The sequence below is a fragment of the Amphibalanus amphitrite genome, unplaced genomic scaffold, assembly GCF_019059575.1.
Source record: "Amphibalanus amphitrite isolate SeventyFive unplaced genomic scaffold, NRLGWU_Aamphi_draft 000703F_arrow, whole genome shotgun sequence".
Taxonomy (NCBI): Eukaryota; Metazoa; Arthropoda; class Thecostraca; order Balanomorpha; family Balanidae; genus Amphibalanus; species Amphibalanus amphitrite.
In genome coordinates this window covers 185,053-204,555 of record NW_024882197.1, presented here as the reverse complement: position 1 = coordinate 204,555, position 19,503 = coordinate 185,053, and the positions used below count along the sequence as shown (strand labels likewise).

Genomic DNA, 19,503 nt, shown 5'->3' with positions numbered 1-19,503 from the left:
AATTAGGAACGACAAAACAGATCTTCCTCTGGTCACCTCCAGATGGTGATAGATAAAACATCAGAGAATGAAGCGGGAGACAGTTACAAAATTCTTACTACCTTACCCTCATTAATACGATGTTCGTTTTCGGATGCACTAATGGGGCATCGCGTCTAAATGAAGCACTGGTGTGTCCTTCGGTTTCCCGTCTGTGCACCACATAATTAACAAACGCCTTACTAAAACGCATGCAAGCTTCTTGGAATGATGCGATGAAAAACGAATATTCCAGTAAACATAAAGATAATAGCCACAATATCATCGATCCGATTTTCTACCGAGCAGAACGAATAGCGTGTTCAGGTAATAGCGTGAAATCAAAGGAGACTTCACGAGGCACACTTCTAATTCATCCCTGATCTTCACATTGCGTCGCTTGCCGTGTGCCTTGTATAATGAATACGCAATACTCACTGAATGCCGTGTTATCATCCGCGAGGAGCCTCATTTTTTGTTCGGTCGTGACAGGCACACGTGTTGTGACGACACAAGTTCCTGTCACGGCGACAGTTGCCTGCACGTGTTGTGCCTGTGATCTGCATATACACGTGTACAGAGTACAATAAGCAGGCAGTGCCGGAGGTGACAGTATACCGCGCGGCTCTCTCAGGTCAAAACTCCGAGCTGATAAATAAATCATGGGAGGAGGTCATTACACGATTCAGTGCTGCTCTGCACAGGTGTAGTAATCCATTAAGGAATCAGCATGGGAAACAGTGAATGCATGAGGTGCTTCATAGTGGAGATGTTGAACCTTGTCTCTTTTGCTGCGGAGTGAACACTTCTTGTGCTCATTGGTGACTCTGCATGCAACCACCGAGTGCTCTTTAACCCTATTAGTGGCAGGCTCCTGGCTACCCCATATTAGTGGCAGGGGGGGGGGCTGTTTACGACCCCCCCTTGATATCTCGAGATCTAACCGGCCGATTTTCAAAATTCAAACGGCATTCGATTTGGCTTAACGAGATCTACATTTCTAAAAAAAAATTAAAAAAATGTCCATAGGGGGGTAGAGGGGGGTAAAAACGGGCAAATTGCAGATACATTTTAGACTGTTATCACGGCCAGGTTTCTGAACCAATCTTAACGCAACTTTTGCCGATCGATAGAGAATGAACCAGGAATTCACATGGATCCTAAAAATATGCATTTTCAAAAATCATAGGCGGATACAGATCATTGAGATTGGGGGTACACAAAAAGTATAGTAAATAAGGTTTTTGTTGGTACTGTTTCTAAAAAGGGTGGCAATGGTCTTGTTATGTTACAATTTTCTTATGAGAGAACGACTAAAATTATATTGGTCATGCATAGGCGGTGTCAGGGCACCTATGTTGGGAGGTAAAAAATAACCCCCCTTTTTGGACGCCTGGATCCGCCTATTATAGCAAAAACGTGTCAAAAGAGGATGCACAATAACTTTGTATATGTTATCACATGATACCTTTCATTCACTGTTCGTAAAACTGGTGCAGCATCGTGATCTTCGCCCAAATGACTCGCTTCACGAATAGGACCCCCAATTCCCAGTGCTCTGGAGCCGCCCCTGGTAAAGTTATGAACTTGAAATTTTCAGGGAATGTGCCCAGTTTAGTTTTAGGAAAAGTCAGAAAATTTCAGCATCGTAGCTTCAGCGGTTTCGGAGATATTCCCGAAAAACCTGAGGGGTGGATAAAAACAACCCCCCCCTGCCACTAATAGGGTTTTAACTTACCGAAATAGTGAACTGTGCAGTGTGCACTGCGCACGATAAATGGATTACCTACCGGTTAGGACACCGAGTGATTCCACACAACTTTTTCGAGCACACGTTTTGTTGGCGTGTGTCGAACTAGATGATCCCATGCATGACGTTTAAGGCAATGACCATGTTAGGATTAGGCTGCATACTAACGACATGGATTGGGCCGAGACCACACTAGGGCCGGCAGGGCGGCCGTGCTTTTATGTGTGCTGTGAAGAGGTGCTGGCTATGAGTTTCCAGCCGATAACTCAAGCCCTCTGCTCATGCGGTGTGAAATTATAGCTCGCGGACGCCGATATCGGTCACGTCTGCTCAGTGTACCTTGTATGGTCGGACCCGGAGGCAGGCGATGCAGCAAATCGCCGCTGGAAGTTTACCAGCCCGCCGCTCATGGCATTCACATTGTCCAGTGATGTCATAAGTCGTTCAAATATGCACCGTTGTAAATCCGAGCTCACGTAACAACTCCACTACTATTCCATACATGCGGTCAGCTTTAATGCCATCAATCCAGTGTTTGTCAAAAGGCGGTATGCGATTACCTTCTAAGCGAGCAACATTGGCAGTTCTTAAAGATTCGTGCATGAGCTCCTTACCTGCTTATGGAGCACGCGACCACATCATCCGCCGCGCTGATATCATCCTCCGAACAGCGCTGTTCCCTCAGCCAATGAGCCACTCGCTATGGTCACAATGAATGTCTTGCATAATGCAGCATGCATATCATGAAAGGGAGAGTCCAACTCCTTGTAATGCGTTGAACCGTTTTTAGCCGACTATCTGATGATGAAACAAGTGCCGGACTGTAAATCCGTAAATGAAATTGAAAAACTCGTTGAGCGTTGGTGTGTTGCAGTGACATGAGAAATGAAACAATTATTTTAAAGTCTGTCAAACATTTTTATTATGCAACATTTGAGTCGTTTGAAGTTTGAACCTAATTGTTTCCAACCAGATTGAAATGTACCCTATTTAGTGTTGTGTAACGTTTTTTTTTTTCGACTTCGATATGTAAAGAGGCGTCCTATCACAGACATGTACTCGTAAATATGCACTATGTGATTTAATGAATCCTCTCCCCCAGCTCCATCCGCAGTATGACTCACTTTCCATCTGAGGCCGGAGGCCGCCCCTGGTCGGCCGATGTGTTTGGGAAGCCCGGCCCTGTGTCAATGAGGGCGGCCAAACACAGTCATCAGGCGTAAAACAGTGCCACAATGTCGCCTTTGTCCGGCCCGACGGGCGCCGCGCGGCGCGGCCGCGGTGGCGTTTTATTAATTTGACCGATGACCTAACGGTGGTGCCGGACGTCTGTTTACTGTGAGCGTGCAGCTCAGGGCACCCACGAAATGAGCCATTGGCGTGGCTACCAGAGTTTAGTTTTTGCTAGAGAGGTAATACGGTTAAAGGTACCGAACAAACGATGTTCATTAATTGTTTTGTGGGACCTCACGTGTGTACCAAATTACGTGAACAATTGAAGTTGCCAGTAGATAAAGGCACTCAGGTCCATCGACTTATTGCGAAAGGGTGAATTGTCCTCGTCAGAGTTAGCATAAGAACTAAAAAAGGAAAATGTGAAAAGTCGTCACACGCCGATCTGAACTGCATACATACCATTCACGACTTTAAATGGATCAGACACCATTCCAATTTTGTTCGATGCGCGCTTATACGACAGTCTACACTAAAAGCGATCCACGGCGGCTTTCGCTTGATTGACGGCTCCAAATTGCATGGCTACTGTTTGACACTGACATTAACAAAAATGATCGTGCCCGATATTTATGGAGTATATCAATGACATCATGACGGCACGCGATCACTGGCGCTCTGCTTTTATGCCTGCATATATGGCAGAGAATGAATGGGCTTATCTTCTCGTGCTCAGCTGATTCAGAAAGTAAGAAGATCGATTTTTAGTCCCTGTCTCTACGGTTGATTTATGCGTTTAGCCGGCCTTACGTAAACCTTAAATGAAATTCTTAAACATAAAGAGCCAGGACAACTTCTGTGCTTTCAATTCCACTCCATAGGCTAGCCTCAAGTGTTCAATTCTCATTACGAACACTTGTGTTGAACGTATCGTAATCGTACAGACAACAAGACCAGCGGAAATCAGGTGTTGTTGAGCACCAAATAACCCACATCGTCAGACACAATCAGGGATACTTTCAAAACGACACATCTCTCTCGTCTACTCGCCTGTGTTTGTTTTGCCCAAAAAAAAAACTGACGTCTACTTTACCCCAATTTCGCCCGCGTGCTTGCATCATACACCAAGGGATGAAACACATTTGCAACCAAAGACATTTGCACATAAAGCGCATCAACGTGAGATGTTGATTGTTTTGATTTGTTAGCACATTGCATGGTTGTTTTGTAGCTTTCCAGGCACATTTGTGCATGAATCGATTGCCAATATTGTATTCTTGACCTAAAATTGGTTTTTACTGCCCGCGATAGCCTTATTTTTTTATTTAGGTATGTTTGCCTATATGTTTTTGTTTCTCTTTCATTTATACAAACAGCATGTCAGTGACCAGACCCGTACTTTCCAGGCTACATTTACTTACAGGTAAAGGTGAATTGAAAAGCTCCCGCGCCCCGTAGGGGGGGGGGGCCGAAACGCCCCCCCCCTGTCCTTTTCGGTCGATATCTCCTAAACGGCTGGAGATATCGCCACCAAACTTTCAGGACCCCTCCGGGCATCAATTTTACACATTGTGACCAACAATTTTTCCAGAGGCTGTGATAGGTTGGCCACAAATGACGTCAGAGTGACGTCATGTTCTGTCATTTTCGACCGAAAAAAGACCTTCGCGAGAAGACCTGTCAGGCCTACAGCTTTGAAGATACAGAAAAATGATCAAGACATAAAAGGTGTAGAATTGACAGGGCTACAAAACTGCTATCTTGGATTTTTTAAATTTTTGAGTTTTGATCCCCAAAAATCAAAAAAGCATTTTTTTGGATATATTAGCCAAAAAATCCAAAAAGTTTTTTGAGTTTCGAAAAAACCGGAATATATGTGATAGTACCTACCGTCTTCTATCTACATACCAAATTTCAGATCGATACCTCGTTTTTTGGCCAAGTTATAGCGAAAAAAACTGTTCAAAAATGATGACGTCAAATTTTCAAACTCAATTTTTGGCAATTCTAGAACTCGTAGAGCAAAACAAAGACCACCATTAGACTCCCCGTGACGAGCTGCATCGAATGGATACCCATTTTATGCAAAAATATCAACTTGAAATTTGACCTAATTTGACCTGACCTTGACCTGACCTTCACCAAAACGTGACCTAGGCTGGCCCCAAAGGCTGCCTAACCCACATAATCGCATTTGTCATGTAAAATGGACCATAAAACATGTATCACACGACACATTCATATTGTGACCCCCGGTGACCTGACCTCGCTGTGACCTGACCTGGTATCAGTGACCTCAGATAGCAAGGTATGTGTTTGACGAACAATATACCATCGATGGTTTTCAATAAATTACCAATTTACTCGATTTCACAGCACATTTCTTGAATTGCCTGTGAACGGTGAAAACCTGACCTTTGACCTGACCTGTGACGTCATCGGTTTGACCTAGGTCAATGAAATTTGGTCACAAGGTAGTTCCCGGGTAGGACTATCAAACGCCGTTTGAATTTTGAAAATCGGCCGGTAACTTTCCGAGATCTTAGGGGGGGCCGAAACGGCTCCCCCCCCCTACGGGTGGTAGGGTCCGCCGGTAGCCCTACGGGGCGCGGGTTAATCGCCACATCATGCATACGTGTAAGCCTGTTGATGTTACTTTTATATGTAAACCCAAAGCTACAAAATTTGTAAGACATAATTGATTAATGTATTCATCGAAGAATCGAAGGCAGTTAATTAACCCTATTAGTGGCAGGGGGGGGGGGGGTTGTTTTCATCCACCCCTCAGGTTTTTCGGGAATATCTCCGAAACCGCTGAAGCTACGATGCTGAAATTTTCTGACTTTTCCTAAAACTAAATTGGGCACATTCCCTGAAAATTTCAAGTTCATAACTATACCAGGGGCGGCTCCAGAGTACTGAGAATTGGGGGGTCCTATTCGAAAAGCGAGTCATTTGGGCGAAGATCACGATGCTGATGTATTATAACTGTAGGCACCAGTTTTACGAACAGTGAATGAAAGGTATCATGTGATAACATATACAAAGTTATTGTGCATCCTCTTTTGACACGTTTTTGCTATACCTAATAGGCGGATCCAGGCGTCCAAAAAGGGGGTTATGTTTTACCTCCCAACTGCCCTGACACCGCCTATGCATGACCAATACAATTGTAGTCGTTCTCTCATAAGAACATTGTAACATAACAAGACCATTACCACCCTTTTTAGAAACAGTACCAACAAAAACCTTATTTACTATACTTTTTGTGTACCCCCAATCTCAATGATCTGTATCCGCCTATGATTTTGAAAATGCATATTTTTAGGATTCATGTGAATTCCTGGTTCATTCTCTATCGATCGGCAAAAGTTGCGTTAAGATTGGTTCAGAAACCTGGCCGTGATAAACAGTCTAAAATGTATCTGCAATTTGCCCGTTTTTACCCCCCTCTACCCCCCTATTGACATTTTCTTAATTTTTGTTTTTTAGAAATGTAGATCACGTTGAGCGAAATCGAATGCCGTTTGAATTTTGAAAATCGGCCCGTTAGATCTCGAGATATCAAGGGGGGGGGGGGTCGTAAACAGCCCCCCCACTGCCACTAATAGGGGTAGCCAGGAGCCTGCCACTAATAGGGTTAACCTTTGTCATTTATTTGACTGTTTCGTACGCAGGGGCGGCGGATTCGGGGGGGCAGGGGGGCAGCTGCCCCCCTGGCAAACTCGTGGGGGGGCAAAAGTATCTTTTTGCCCCCCCCCATAATTTGTGACAAAACTTAGACAAGAAACATATATATCTGATTATTCTGTTCGATCATCTGAAGATGTAACCAGATGCCCATATACTTTATCATACGTTGCCTTTCATGACAAGTGTTCGCGTTCAATTGAACTTTTCCTCTCTTCAACCTAGTTTTGGAGGCATTATAAGCGTCAACGTGACGCAGCGGCAACCCAGGCCTTCAGTGACCGCTTACAGGGGCGACGGACACGGAGCGGCAGAGGAGGCATCGTTCCCTAAGAAACTTCGGGAGGAGGGACAAACGTATATTCTTGCCCCTCCATAATTCGTGCCCTAAACATGAGGAACATTTTCATAGCCTGATATTGCAGCTATGCGCTCCTACAGTTTGTCCAACAGTGCCTTTTGAATATGTGTAAATGCTAACCATTTTCGCTTTATAGCATTTTTTGTCTTTCCAGATTCGATTTAGATATATTTTAAGTGTGCAAGAGACGCAACTCACACCCTCAATGGTCGTTTGCCACTATTTTGTACCTACATGAATGCCAAATCGCAAGCGAGCGGAGACGGAAGGGCTAGCCACTCGCTTGCGGGTAGTTTAGGACTGATGAGCGCTCGTAATTAGCCACTCCCCTGATTTTTTTTCGAGCGCAACAGTTTCCAGTGCAAGTAACATGGTAAACGCCGAGGTCGTACTCATTGACCACATTGACCAATGCACGGTATGACACCCAAAGGCCAGTCATCCGAGATCTGCTTTGGGCATTCGGAGGCTTGTGTGGGGCCAGTGTAAAAACTGGATGTTCACAGTTCAGTATCCGCTTTATTTCAGTATTCACTATTAAATAAGTAAAAAATAACGTTGGAAACTTTTGAGGGTTAGGGCACTGATCATTAGTGGGCCCCCCTCTCGCTAAAGAATATAGAGCATCGAACACGAAAGCAAAATCTAAGGCATTTTGGAAAAATGAGTATGCCCCGCAGCGTCCGATAACTACTACCTTCCAGTGGGTCAAGCCAACGGGGTCCAAGTCTATAATGGCACTTAACGATAGCACCAACCTTGTCTCACTTTTCGTTGAAGTCTGTTCCGAATGGTTTCGGCGACAGACTGGCTGCACTGAGGTCGTTTGGTATGTGCAACTGTAATTAAAGCCACCTGAGGCGCCCTGACACCAGGCTGAAGCTGGGTTGGAAATGCTTCGTCTTTGCAGATATCACTGGCCGCTGATTCTCGAGTGCCTGAACCGGTAGATGTCTTGGCAAAATTTGGTGTGATAATTTGGACCTTACCGCAGTCAGCGCACCCTAAAGCCCTAATAAAGAAACACCCCCCCCCCCCCCCAGAGCTTCTGGATTCCCGTTTCAGTCCACCGAATTCCTTCACCATAGTCCGCTGCTCGACTCCCTCACCTCAGCCCTCCGTTCCCAGCATGACGAGCGTTTGGGCCTTAGTTAAGTCTTGCTGTGGGCTTATCTGTAGGATAAACCCATCGAGACAGCCCGTCTCGGTGAGCTTAGTTGGCGAACTACTGCCTTGGGGTGGGTTTCTGGCGGATTGCTGTCCCAATAGGTTTAGATGCGACCGACTGTCTCTGAATGTTTGAGCGGTCTCTTCCCGCTATTAGCTAGTTTCAGTTGATATCTGTCTCAGAAATACTTTTTAAAGGAAGGTTAAACGGAAATCGAACGTAAAATGAACAGAGGAAATGGTAACGAGTTACCTCATTGAAGAATAGCGCTCGCCTACTTCAAAAGGTTCGGCACCGTTCTTCAAATCTGATTTGCGATCGGGTTATGCAAGATTACTTTACTACTCGGGTTATGGCCGGCTATGGCACAATTTTTCCCATAGGAGCTTTTTTCTAACTCAGCAATACGAAAATCGTTATACCTACCTATCGTCCACTGGCAGATCCAGGGAGCGGGCATATAAAGCAAATATTTACTCCCCCTCCCCTTGCATCGCCCGAAATAGACAAAACGTATTTTACAAAACGTATTCTTTGTTTCATACTGTTCAGCAGTAGGTCCGTAAGGAATCGAAATCCGAGGAGTTTTTGGATTTTGGACACTTGGGGGGGGGGGGGGGTGCAACAGGTCCCCTACAGCGTCGAAAACGCCTTTCTGGATCCGCCTATGACATCATCTCGACTGGGATCTTGCCCCCCCCACGCCAAAATCGAATCCGCCGCCACTGTTCGTACGTAATGCACTTGGTGCTATGTACTCAGTATGTAGTGTACCTGTACCTAACAGATATACGGTTTCACAGAGCTGCCACATTTAAAACCAGCTAGCAGCGCACCATGAGAATCAACATCCCACCGACCACACAAGCTGCGACCACCGGCCTCTCTGGCCAACACAAACATTCTCAGTGGCGTTCGGAAACGGCTCTGCGTGCCTTAGCTAAACCATAACACCGGGAAGAGCTAAATAACCCCCTCCCCTCTCCTCCCTGGCTCGTCGAGTGACACCGCACCGCCATCCAGGACCGGTGACACGACTTCTGAGCCGCTCTGGCACGCGTGTCCGATCCTGGCAGCGGCGCACGCTCAGGTTTCACGCGCGTGTCTGTGGCAGTCACGTGACGCGATGCTCGCGTGCCTGTGGGTGTCACGTGACGTGCGAGCCTGTTGAGGTCACGTGATAGGGCTGTAAGCAAAGTGGAGGGATTGATCTTAGTAGGGAAGCTTGGTCCCCGCAACAATTTCATTGCGATATGTGTCCTCCATATTGCAGTCGATGATTCATCAGTCCTGTAGTTACAGATCCAATAGGCACAAATATGCTAATTACTTAGTAGGTATAAAGAAAAGTGAAGGAATATTTTCAAGGCTTAAGTTTATGTGCTATTTGCTCCATAAGCTACATTGGTACCTATTAGAGATGTCAATCGGATGCCAAGTTTTTGTTATACCGATATCAAACCGATACCTACCAACTTGGTATTTGGTATTTCAATCCTAATGTGTTTGGTATTTTGTTGGTATTATGAACCCTTACTAATGTATAAGAGGCTAAGAAATTGGTAAACAGTTGGTATTTCCATCATCTTTCAAAGTTGGTTCGGTTTCGGTATTTCCACACGGTTTTGGTTGGTATTTGGTTTGGCATCGGTATTCCGATTTTCTGTAATTGACATCACTAGTACCTATATTGTAATAAATAAGAAACCAGTAATATATAAACCATATAAGAAAGCAGTGGCACATTAAAAATGGTAATTCGTTCTAGTTTTGAGTGAAATTCTCCTCATTACTGTGTTCTTTTCACGGTGGCTGTTTCCTGTCCCTGACGCCGTGACCCACGAGGCTCCCCTGGCTGTGGCCCGTCGCGCCGCCTCTGCGGACCCCGTGCTCCTCGTGCTCCCCTGGCTGTGGCTCGTTGCGCCGCCTCTGCAGACCCCGTGCTCCCCGTGCTGTGGCCCGTTGCGCCGCCTCTGCGGACCCCGTGTTCCCCGTGCTGTGGTGCATGGGGTCGGCGTGGTGCCGCAGCTGGGCCATTTCGAGGACCACCTGTGGCAGCGGTACGCCCCACACTGATCAGCTATGGCGTACAGTTGAGAATTGTTCGGAGCGTAGACCACGTTCAATTGATGATCGGGGTAGACCTATCGCCGTTCTCAACTCCATAATATGTACAGCCTTAGTTTATTGGTAAAGATGACATCGGAATTGGAGTAAAAAAGTTCGTTTTCACTCAGTTCAATTCAGCTTTATTTGGACGGGATCCACAAAACATATTGGCTGTTCGCTCATTCACGTCAAGTGTTGAGTAAAAATATAACTACTCATCCAAGATTCGTAAAGGGCACCCATACAATAACGAAATAGAGTACAGAAAGCTGGAACGTGGTGAACAGCATTTGTGTGAAAGAATGACCTATTACATAATGCATGGATCGGCAAAGGCGGTCGTAGCGATCTCATATTATGATACGAAGTCACTTAAATGCTTGGATTTACCATTTATCTAGTAAAACGCAAAACGACCGGAAACAAACTTGCTTAGCGCTCCGTGAGACCGAACTTGCATCTACATAGGTATGTTGCTCAGTAACGCATCGACGCTCATAAAATCGAGGTGCTGATGTCCATAAGAAGTTGGACAGTGAAATAGTTTTGTTTGTGTGCAATACACGCAAAGAAGTTTGTGCTCGTTCAGTGGTCTCAATTGTGAACTTTTCAAACTGTTATCTGATATCACATGTTGTTTGTAATGTTATTATCATTCCTTCAAAACATGTGCTTATTTCGGGTACATTTACAATTCTTGAGGCTCTAAAAATAGGTTGGTCCTTGTTTGGGTCGTATTCCGGTATCGCATCTACCTAACAAGTGCTAATTTGGAGCTGAATGACACTTGTTTATCCATTGAATGCTTCCTACATTCACATGTCGAAGACTGAGTAAGCTCAACAATCACGAAACCACGTCACGAAAACTACTCACGGCTGAGCTGCCTTCAGCGTAAGCAACGGAAGTCCAGTGCATTTCTGTGCCGATTCCAAGTCACCCGTTAGTGCCTAATCCAGTAGTTGCGACCAATCATGGACCTGATGGCATCTGTAGAATCTAGATAGCCATCCGCACCTTGATCTAAACGTGAGGGCACCGGGGACATACCGTCTGAGCTCAAGGGAGGAGTCAGAACGTGCTCCTCGTGATCTCCGCTCTACGCCCCATGGGAGTGGCGTCTATAAGCTCCAAGTCATGTGAGACTTGTCTGGGTCGCTGGCCCGATCATGAATCCGCATGTGTGAAAACGTTGTCACTAGTCTGAGATCATCATGTTAGGTACTGACTTAAGGCCACCATCAAGTTCATTTATATGTTCTTTATTACAACATATAACCTTGTCAGTTGCGTTATCTGCACCATTGCAGTGCCAAAATAAGTCATCAGAATGGCTGCCAGAAGTTATAGCCTCACGGCAGTGCACTTTTCCCATTCATGACGACTGCTACATAGCAGGGCGTAACGATAACTTTACGGCATCATCGGCAGTGGCACGACGCTGGGGCTCATCATTTGGCCGCTGTAATTGGTGGTCAGAATCCTCGGTCACGTGCAGTTGGTGGAACACCGCCACCAGGGAGCTGGAAACCAAGTCGTGTTATCAATCTGCCCTGAGCCGCCGTAATCCGCGCTAATCGGGCGACATCTGCGCCCCGATTACTGGCCATGAACAGCTGGCCGGATTTGTCAGCTCGCGCCGCGCGGTCGATTGTGCTCCAGGGAGTGACGCCCACCCCGGCGACGCTGCAGATCAGCGTGAAATGATCACGATGAGGCCGCTCATATACGATATCAGCAGAACAAAGAACACGGACGCGGCGTATTGCTCGCTTTTGGGTAGCGCAAATAGACACTATCTTGATTGGCCCCGGAAGGCAGCCGGCTAATGTAATTTCTCCTGTCAATAGTGCGCAGATGCAGCCACTATCTTTCCTGCTACGGCCTCCGCTCTACGTCTCCATATTTTCTCATAAGGCATTCTCTCCCTCATCGAGTTTTTGTCATTTCAGCTCAGAGTTCACCATAAAACTGACACACTCGCAGATAGCGGTATTTCTCAACACCGTCTTAAAACCGCGCTGTCGATTTTCGGCGTGTTATGTTTGATCGAGTGTGAATTTTCGCCGTATCTGTCTCCGCCTCCTTTTCGCGCATTGTTTGTCTGCGGTCTGAGAATCCTCGGCTCTGCATAAACAGCACAAGTGATGCCGACAGATGTGACTGACGTTCGCATTTGGGGAGAGATACACATCGTGAGGCTTTGTTTTGTTTTGGCCTCGTTTCGTGTTCCAGAAAACCCTCCAAATTCCTTGCTCTCCGCTTTATCCGGAATCTAAGTTAGAGCACCGGCTAAAAGCGTGCATCACTTCGCAGAACGCTTATCTAACAAATCTGCTAAAACGGATCTCACTACTACTCGCCGGTATTGGTTAATGTTTTGGACATCTTCGAAGACAGTTGATTAATTTGGGCCTCGTCAGGCGGGCCGGGAGCCGCCGGATCGGGCCCGCCTGTCGAGAGCGCAGCGCCGCAGCTGGCTGCCGACCGCGGGCATCTGTCAAAGCTTCTACTGGCCGAGAGGTGACGGCCGTCAATGCTGGGAGACGGCCAATCTATAAAGCATGCGGTCGGTCGTCGGGCGCGGCAGTGCCGGCACCAGCGCCGCACCATTACCGCCATTGGAGAGATGAGACGCTGGGCGGGGCCGGGCGGGCGCAGGGCGGGTCTGGTAGGCGGAGGGCGGAGGGAGGGAAGAGGCGACGGTCTGGTGGAAGAAGAAGCGACAGGCGGACGGGTGGAAAAGGAGGCGGCGCACGAGTAGACGGAGTGGCGAGGATGGGATTTAGAAGAAACGGGACGGATTGGCGGCAGCGGGCGGCAGATGCGGCAGACAGCCAGACTCGACCCGTCAGGCGGTGAGACTGGCGCAGTCACTGAACGCTTCAAGAGGCTTTGCGTGGGTTTTAGGACAGGATTTTCCCATCGCGCCATCTGGAAGAGATTTGGTGTTGCGTGCACGGAATTTCACAATCTTGTCAGTTACATGTGACTGCATTTGTGTGAAAAGTGGTAGCCGAGCAGCTTCAGGTAGAGTAAGCCTGCCCATTTTTCTCAGAGTTGGGCGGTTAGGAAGAAAAGTAACTACTATAACCACAATTTTCAGGTGACTGAGGTATGAAAAGTGAGCTATGAGCTCATGTTACGAGGTCCACGCAGTCACTTGCTGTTGTACTACGGTGAGTGTGCGCCGTGTAACTATAAATCAGCGTTGAGACCGAATTTATCGCTGCCTGAGGGTCTTGCAGCGGGTGACTCAGAGTTGCAGGGTGACATCGGGCACGCCCTGCAGAATATGAAGCCGGCGCTGGCTGCAGTTTACCAGACGGACTCGACTGCGATGACGAATGGTCGTGATTAAACTCGAGGCATTACATTTGACATTTTGCTGCATCCGGCCGCCGGAACTATTTACTGAAAGTCAGAGCTAATTGTTCGCATGAAATATGACACATTTGTGTGCCACTACATCTACAGCATAAAGTCATTTAGCGAAATTAACCCGCATGGCTCTTTTTGTTTGTTCTTTTAATCAACGATCTAAAAATACCTCACTGCTTGTACGACACGCTGCTAATAAACCATTTCATCCGCTTTGCCAAGTTTAACTCTGATCTATCTCCTGCAACCATAACGACCCGAGATCTGAGGCCGGTGTTGAGCCGATTCGACCGTGTAAGCAAACGTCGGCGACCGGCGCGGGCCGATGTATAACGCGACGGGCCGATGTCGGTCGGTCGGCCGGCAGTGGACGCTGGGTCAGAGTCGGTGGCGGCGGCGGGTCGCCACGGAGTGCAGAGATCTACCCACACCAGACGTCAGCCACCTGTGTGCTACCAGTGACGTGAAATGAGAACGGCCGCTGACGTCCGCTGGCGGGGGATCTCATTTGCTCAGGGTCTAACATACAATACATGTTTTCCAGATGTAAAATGTATACTTATAATGCTATTATTTACTCTGTACATGATCATATGCCGCTAAGCAGTTATACAGCCAGCTTATTAAATATAATAATAGGATGCAATATGTTTTGCTACTGCGACTTAGTGAAACCTCCGTAGAGCCAATTTACTTTGGTGACTCCTTAGGAGGCGCATGTAGCTGCGTCTTTTATCTTGATAAAGTCGTCGTGCTCAAACCACAAGACGGCCCAAGGTGTGTGGTTTATACATTGTGACAGGTTCCGTAATTGCTAAGCCGTAATGGATTTCGGTAAGCTAACTGAAGTTTGTAAAGAACCACTTGACGTCGAGATTCCAATGCGTTTTTGTGTGGGCTGGAGAACTGGCTGTGGATTCATCGCAACGGCTGGCACATGTTTTGTTTCACTTGTCGTCTGTGTGTAATAAGCGAGCGTATTGGAGAAAGTGCTACACTTGTGCTATTATGAATGCATTCGCAATCCGATTTTGAAATATTAAATACACGCTTTGCGAACAAAAGTACACGTTTTCCTATTGGCGTAAATAGAGAACGCCTGGTCATAAGCTGACATAGGACCCATGATTTGGCTCAGCTCAGCTTGTTCAGTGCTCTTTGCTCACTGCCCAGCTCACCTGCCGCTCTCTCGCTCTGTTGCAGATGTCCCTCCGGCGCCGCAGCGTCCCCTGGTGGTCGACTTCACCTCTCGTTCGGCCGTCGTGTCGTGGGCGCCGCGCTACTCCGGCTCGGACACGCCGCCCCTCAGCTACGTCCTCCAGAAGAGGTAGGGATGAGGTGGCCGCTGGTCAAAATGTGTATTCAATATTCATGTCTAGATTTGGTAACTACCTTTCATGATCGATCGCCAAGTATAGTCACTGTCGCAACTGAAAAGAATCTTAACCCTCGCATGTGTAGGGGGGGGGTCGGATGGACCCCCCCCCATGGTTTTTCGCGAATAACTCGCGTAAAAAGCGGCCGATCGCGACGAAACTTTCAGTACCCTCGCATTGATCAATTTGACACCTACCCTGAAAATTTCATGACCCTGACCCAAATGACCTTTGACCTGTGACCTCTTTTCCGAGACCATGTTTGGCCGGAATCGCGATTTCGCGTATGTCGGCTCGCACTAGCCGCGTGTTTGCAAGCTTTTCGTGGTTTCAAACGTTCAAACATGTGATTTGATGTTACTCCCGTCTGTGTCAAGGTCACCTGAGGGTCAGGTCAGGTCATTGACCTTTGGTGACCTCGGGTGACCTCGGGTCACTTTTTCGAGTTTTACATGTTTCTAGGCTAGTTTTTGGAGCTGAATTCGAATTTAGCAACCATTTGAACATTTACGAAGTAGTTTTGGTGACTTCGTAACATGTTACGAAGCTGTCAGAGGCGGTTGACACGTACTACGAATACCCGTCACCACGCCTACTGGTTGACCTGACCTGACCTGACCCGACCTGGTCTAAATGCTTCAAGACATCATCTGTGATCAAAACTAACACGATATTCGTGATCAGCACCCCGAAAAACCCCTTAGCACCCACACTTTACGACTTTCTAACAGGTCCCGATTTTCCCGACTTTGGGTCATTGACCTGACCTGGAAGGTCAACCAATGACCTAGGACCTTAAAATTGGGTATCATCGGCTTCCTCTCGTCACGGGCAACACGCTCGTTTTTTCCGCGAAGCTCTAGCTCGATCAGGGGCGAAACGGCAAGGGGGGGGTCCAACCGACCCCCCCCCTACACATTAGAAGCTGGCAAACGCCGCACACATGCGAGGGTTAATGATAATCTAAACGACAGGTAAAATAATTACTTCAGATATTGCAGCATAGAAAACAAGGGATTGTTTCCGATAAAAGCTAGACTCTGCTTGAATCAATCGAGCTGCTTGTATCTGGGCAGTCTGCCGGCTTAGCTCTCGAGCTATGCGGGACAGCCTACCTTCAGGCGTGCCTGCTCCTGCCATCTAGTGGCAGGAATACCTAACAGACCCCGCCGCGGGTCTAAGACACTCATTGCACCACTCCGAATGTGACTAATAGTTCCAAATTCTTAAACAATTGATGCCGATAACTAGGCATACATATCAACTAACTCAATTCGCTTTTGCCTTCTTATCTCGTACTTTTGGTTTGACAAAGCCTAAAACAAGGATGAGATCGGAATCACCATTTGACTATAAAGCTAAGCGTAAAATATTTTTGTTGCGACCAATTTAACCATCATTCTAACCAAATATTGCAGTGAACTTATTGCCATTGCGGAAAGCAAGTCAAAGTAAGGTGATTGGTAACAAAATTAGGTTCTCAATGTCCTCACACATTACGCTCAATCACAGTCCATAACAAATTTAGATCTAACTTTTGCTACCAACCTCATCAAACAGTTAGACAGACCATGATCCGCCTCGCCTCTGATCCCGTTGCAGGATATTCGACCCGAAGGGCCCCTGGGACCAGCGGCGGGAGCTGCACATCTCCGCGAAGGCGACTACCTACAACGTCACCGGCCTTCGTCCGTTCACGGCGTACAGTTTCCGGGTGTTTGCCGTGAACCGGGTGGGGCGCAGTGAGCCCAGCGACCCCAGCTACCCGACGGTGACACATCGCGAACGTGAGTAGCCACGTGATGGGGAGGGTCACACTGCACGAATAGATGGGTAGGTCACATTACTGCCCGGCTGAAAACATATGAAACTACACAAAAACATTAAACTGCTGGCCAGTTCAGTCGGCTGTCTTTTTTTAGCGAATGCTTATGGTAAATCTTATGATAAGAGAGTTCAATGTTTTGCTCTTTAGTTTTTATGCCTGTCAAAATAAGTAGTGTTTCACGTCAAACCGGTTTCATTCTATCGGTTGTTTAGATGATTGATCTATTTTTTCTCGTAGCGTTATATTGTATTCTAAATCCAGAAATGATAGCTATTTGGTGTATATTTTGCTAGAATCGGTGGCATATGACTTCTTTTGTGATGAGGCGCATATTGCATATGCAATGAGAAAGTCCTTTTAAATCACTGATTTCACCTGTCAGTAAGGGGTGTTCTAGATTTTTGCTAGCAGCGAATAAACAATCAACATAAAACAGTGCTTATGCTTATTCCCCAGCTTTTCAACGTTGGCTTTGGTGTTTAATTGGTGGCCAATTCTTTCCCAAATGATGCAGCGATAGACTGTCTTGTTATCGAGCTAGACATAGCAGAAACGGGACAATCAACTGCTCAACAGCAGCGGAAATGCGCATAACTCTGCAGTTAAAACGAATTAGATATCATTGGCATGGCAGGGAAGTCCTGAATTTACTTTTCCAATGGCTACGCAACTTCTTGAAATAGAATACGTTAGCGAACAGATCGTTGGCTGCCAAGCACAACGAATCGGTGGATTCTAGATGACTATTTGCGTACGACCAGGCGTAGTTATCACGTCACTCCATGGCCGACGTAAACAATGTTTGAAGTTAATTCGGAGGCAACATTTTCTGAATTCCATTGGCATCTGCACTCTAAAGCTGTTGGCATTCAGACATGTCTTAAATTATTATTGTCTTGCCATGCACTTGAGCCACGGTTTGATAGACAGAAAGCTGAAGGACGTCGTTTTGGCTTCTTTCGAGCTGATCAACGTCACACTCACAAGCTTCGGTAATTTACCACAAATTACACGAAATATTTGATACTGGTTTTACTCAACCCTTTGACAAGACCCAACAGCCAGTTACTTTATCCAATGAACCCCTACCATGACTCGCTGAGTAGTTCATTAATCCCTCCCCCTCTCCGTTTCCCTTGCAGACCCCAGCGGAAAGCCGACAGTGATCCGAACCCGGAGTCCCAGTCCCACCTCGATCGAGGTGTTGTGGCGACCGCCCGACGCCGACACCATGAACGGCGAGTTTATCGGCCACGTGCTGTCGTATCGTCCCCGTGACCAGACCGACGCCGAGTGGACGCTTGCCGACCTGTCCGGAAACGCTAACGAGACGACGGTGAGTCCAGCTGTGTGAGGGAGCGGGCCTGAGCCCCCGCCTCAGCCCCGCTCAACTCTCCCTCGCGCTGGGACTGGGCACGGAGAGAAAGAAAACAACGGGTGCTCGTTATTGCCTGCGAGATGTTTGTGTAGGCAGTGATAAGAAGTTTAGTTCGAAGTTCATGTAACTAGCCTTGCTATTTTTTTTTGTATAAAAGCTCGATCTTTGCGCTGGAGAAAAGCTCAGGACAAGAAAAACATGCTGCAAGCATTCACTTACTTATTAACCCGCGAGTTGCTGGGGGGAGGGCGTTAAACGCCCCCACTTTTGTCGCCGGGCCATAGCATAAAAACGGCGCGCCGCAGGCGCGCCAAATTTTGGGTAGGGGAGATCCGTGTAAGACGCCCAGGGTCGGTAAGAGGCCCCATCGCTTTTTTTACCAAACCAATAATGTTATTTATTTTTTAATGTTCTTGTAAAGCAGAAGCCCTCTTGAAACAACAACTCACGAAACCTGAGGCATCAGGTGCGTCGCAGCGACTTTTGGTAAGTCTTTTTCTGTTTTTGCCCCTTTACTTGCTAGACATATGCATCTTTATCACCCTTATATATCTGAAAAAACAATGGCTATCAAATACAATCTTATCTCATCGAAATTGTCACATGTTAGCTTCAGAATAGACCCTGTTCTGGCGCGCTGCAAATGTCTCATAAACCATAAATATTGTGACGTTAGAACACTGCATTTTTTTTAAGAGGCCCTCCCTTCGAGGATGATAAAACGCCCCCCGATAAAAAAAACGCCCCCGATGATAAAACGCCTGCACCTGCGGCAGGCGTGGCATTCTTTTTTCAAGGAGTTTGTTTTTGTTTATTTTTTCTGTTTCTTTTCTAAGAGGTAATAGGTACAATTTTCGTTGGTCATCAGCGTTTGGTTGTGCTAGTTTCCGCGTTGTTCGAGCGCTTTGGAAGTGTTTTTGGTTTCGATAACACCGTATTTGCTTAGCTTTTCGAAATAAAAGGCCTTGCAGCTGTGTTCGCAAAGCGTCTTTTACAAGTCGACTTGCCTTGTTAAACGCCCGGGGGGGTGGGGGCGTCTTACCATACCCATAGTGTAAGAGGCCCTTTTGCAAATTTTTCCAAAATGTTAAAGTTTACGGTTTGTGTACCCCCTAGATTCATTTTGAATGCAAATATGTATGGGAAAATGATGCATGCTCACAGCGCATGCACACGTTAGCTCTTAAATATTATCAGTTGTCTAAAAATAGCAACTGAGCTTAAGGGGGGGCCTCCTGCACCACTCTCCCCTACCTGTAGGGAATTGATTG

At 46.9% G+C, this 19,503-nt stretch overlaps 1 protein-coding gene across 1 annotated transcript in view; it reads left to right on the top strand.

Annotated features, from left to right (window-relative positions):
• The window catches only part of LOC122364853 (tyrosine-protein phosphatase 99A-like), a 75,303-nt gene that overhangs the window by 41,493 nt on the left and 14,307 nt on the right, over positions 1-19,503 (top strand). The window contains exons 3-5 of the mRNA XM_043335631.1: positions 14,854-14,977; positions 16,629-16,813; positions 17,997-18,190. Coding sequence (XP_043191566.1) covers positions 14,854-14,977; positions 16,629-16,813; positions 17,997-18,190 — 503 coding nt within the window. The remainder of the gene's footprint in view (positions 1-14,853; positions 14,978-16,628; positions 16,814-17,996; positions 18,191-19,503) is intronic.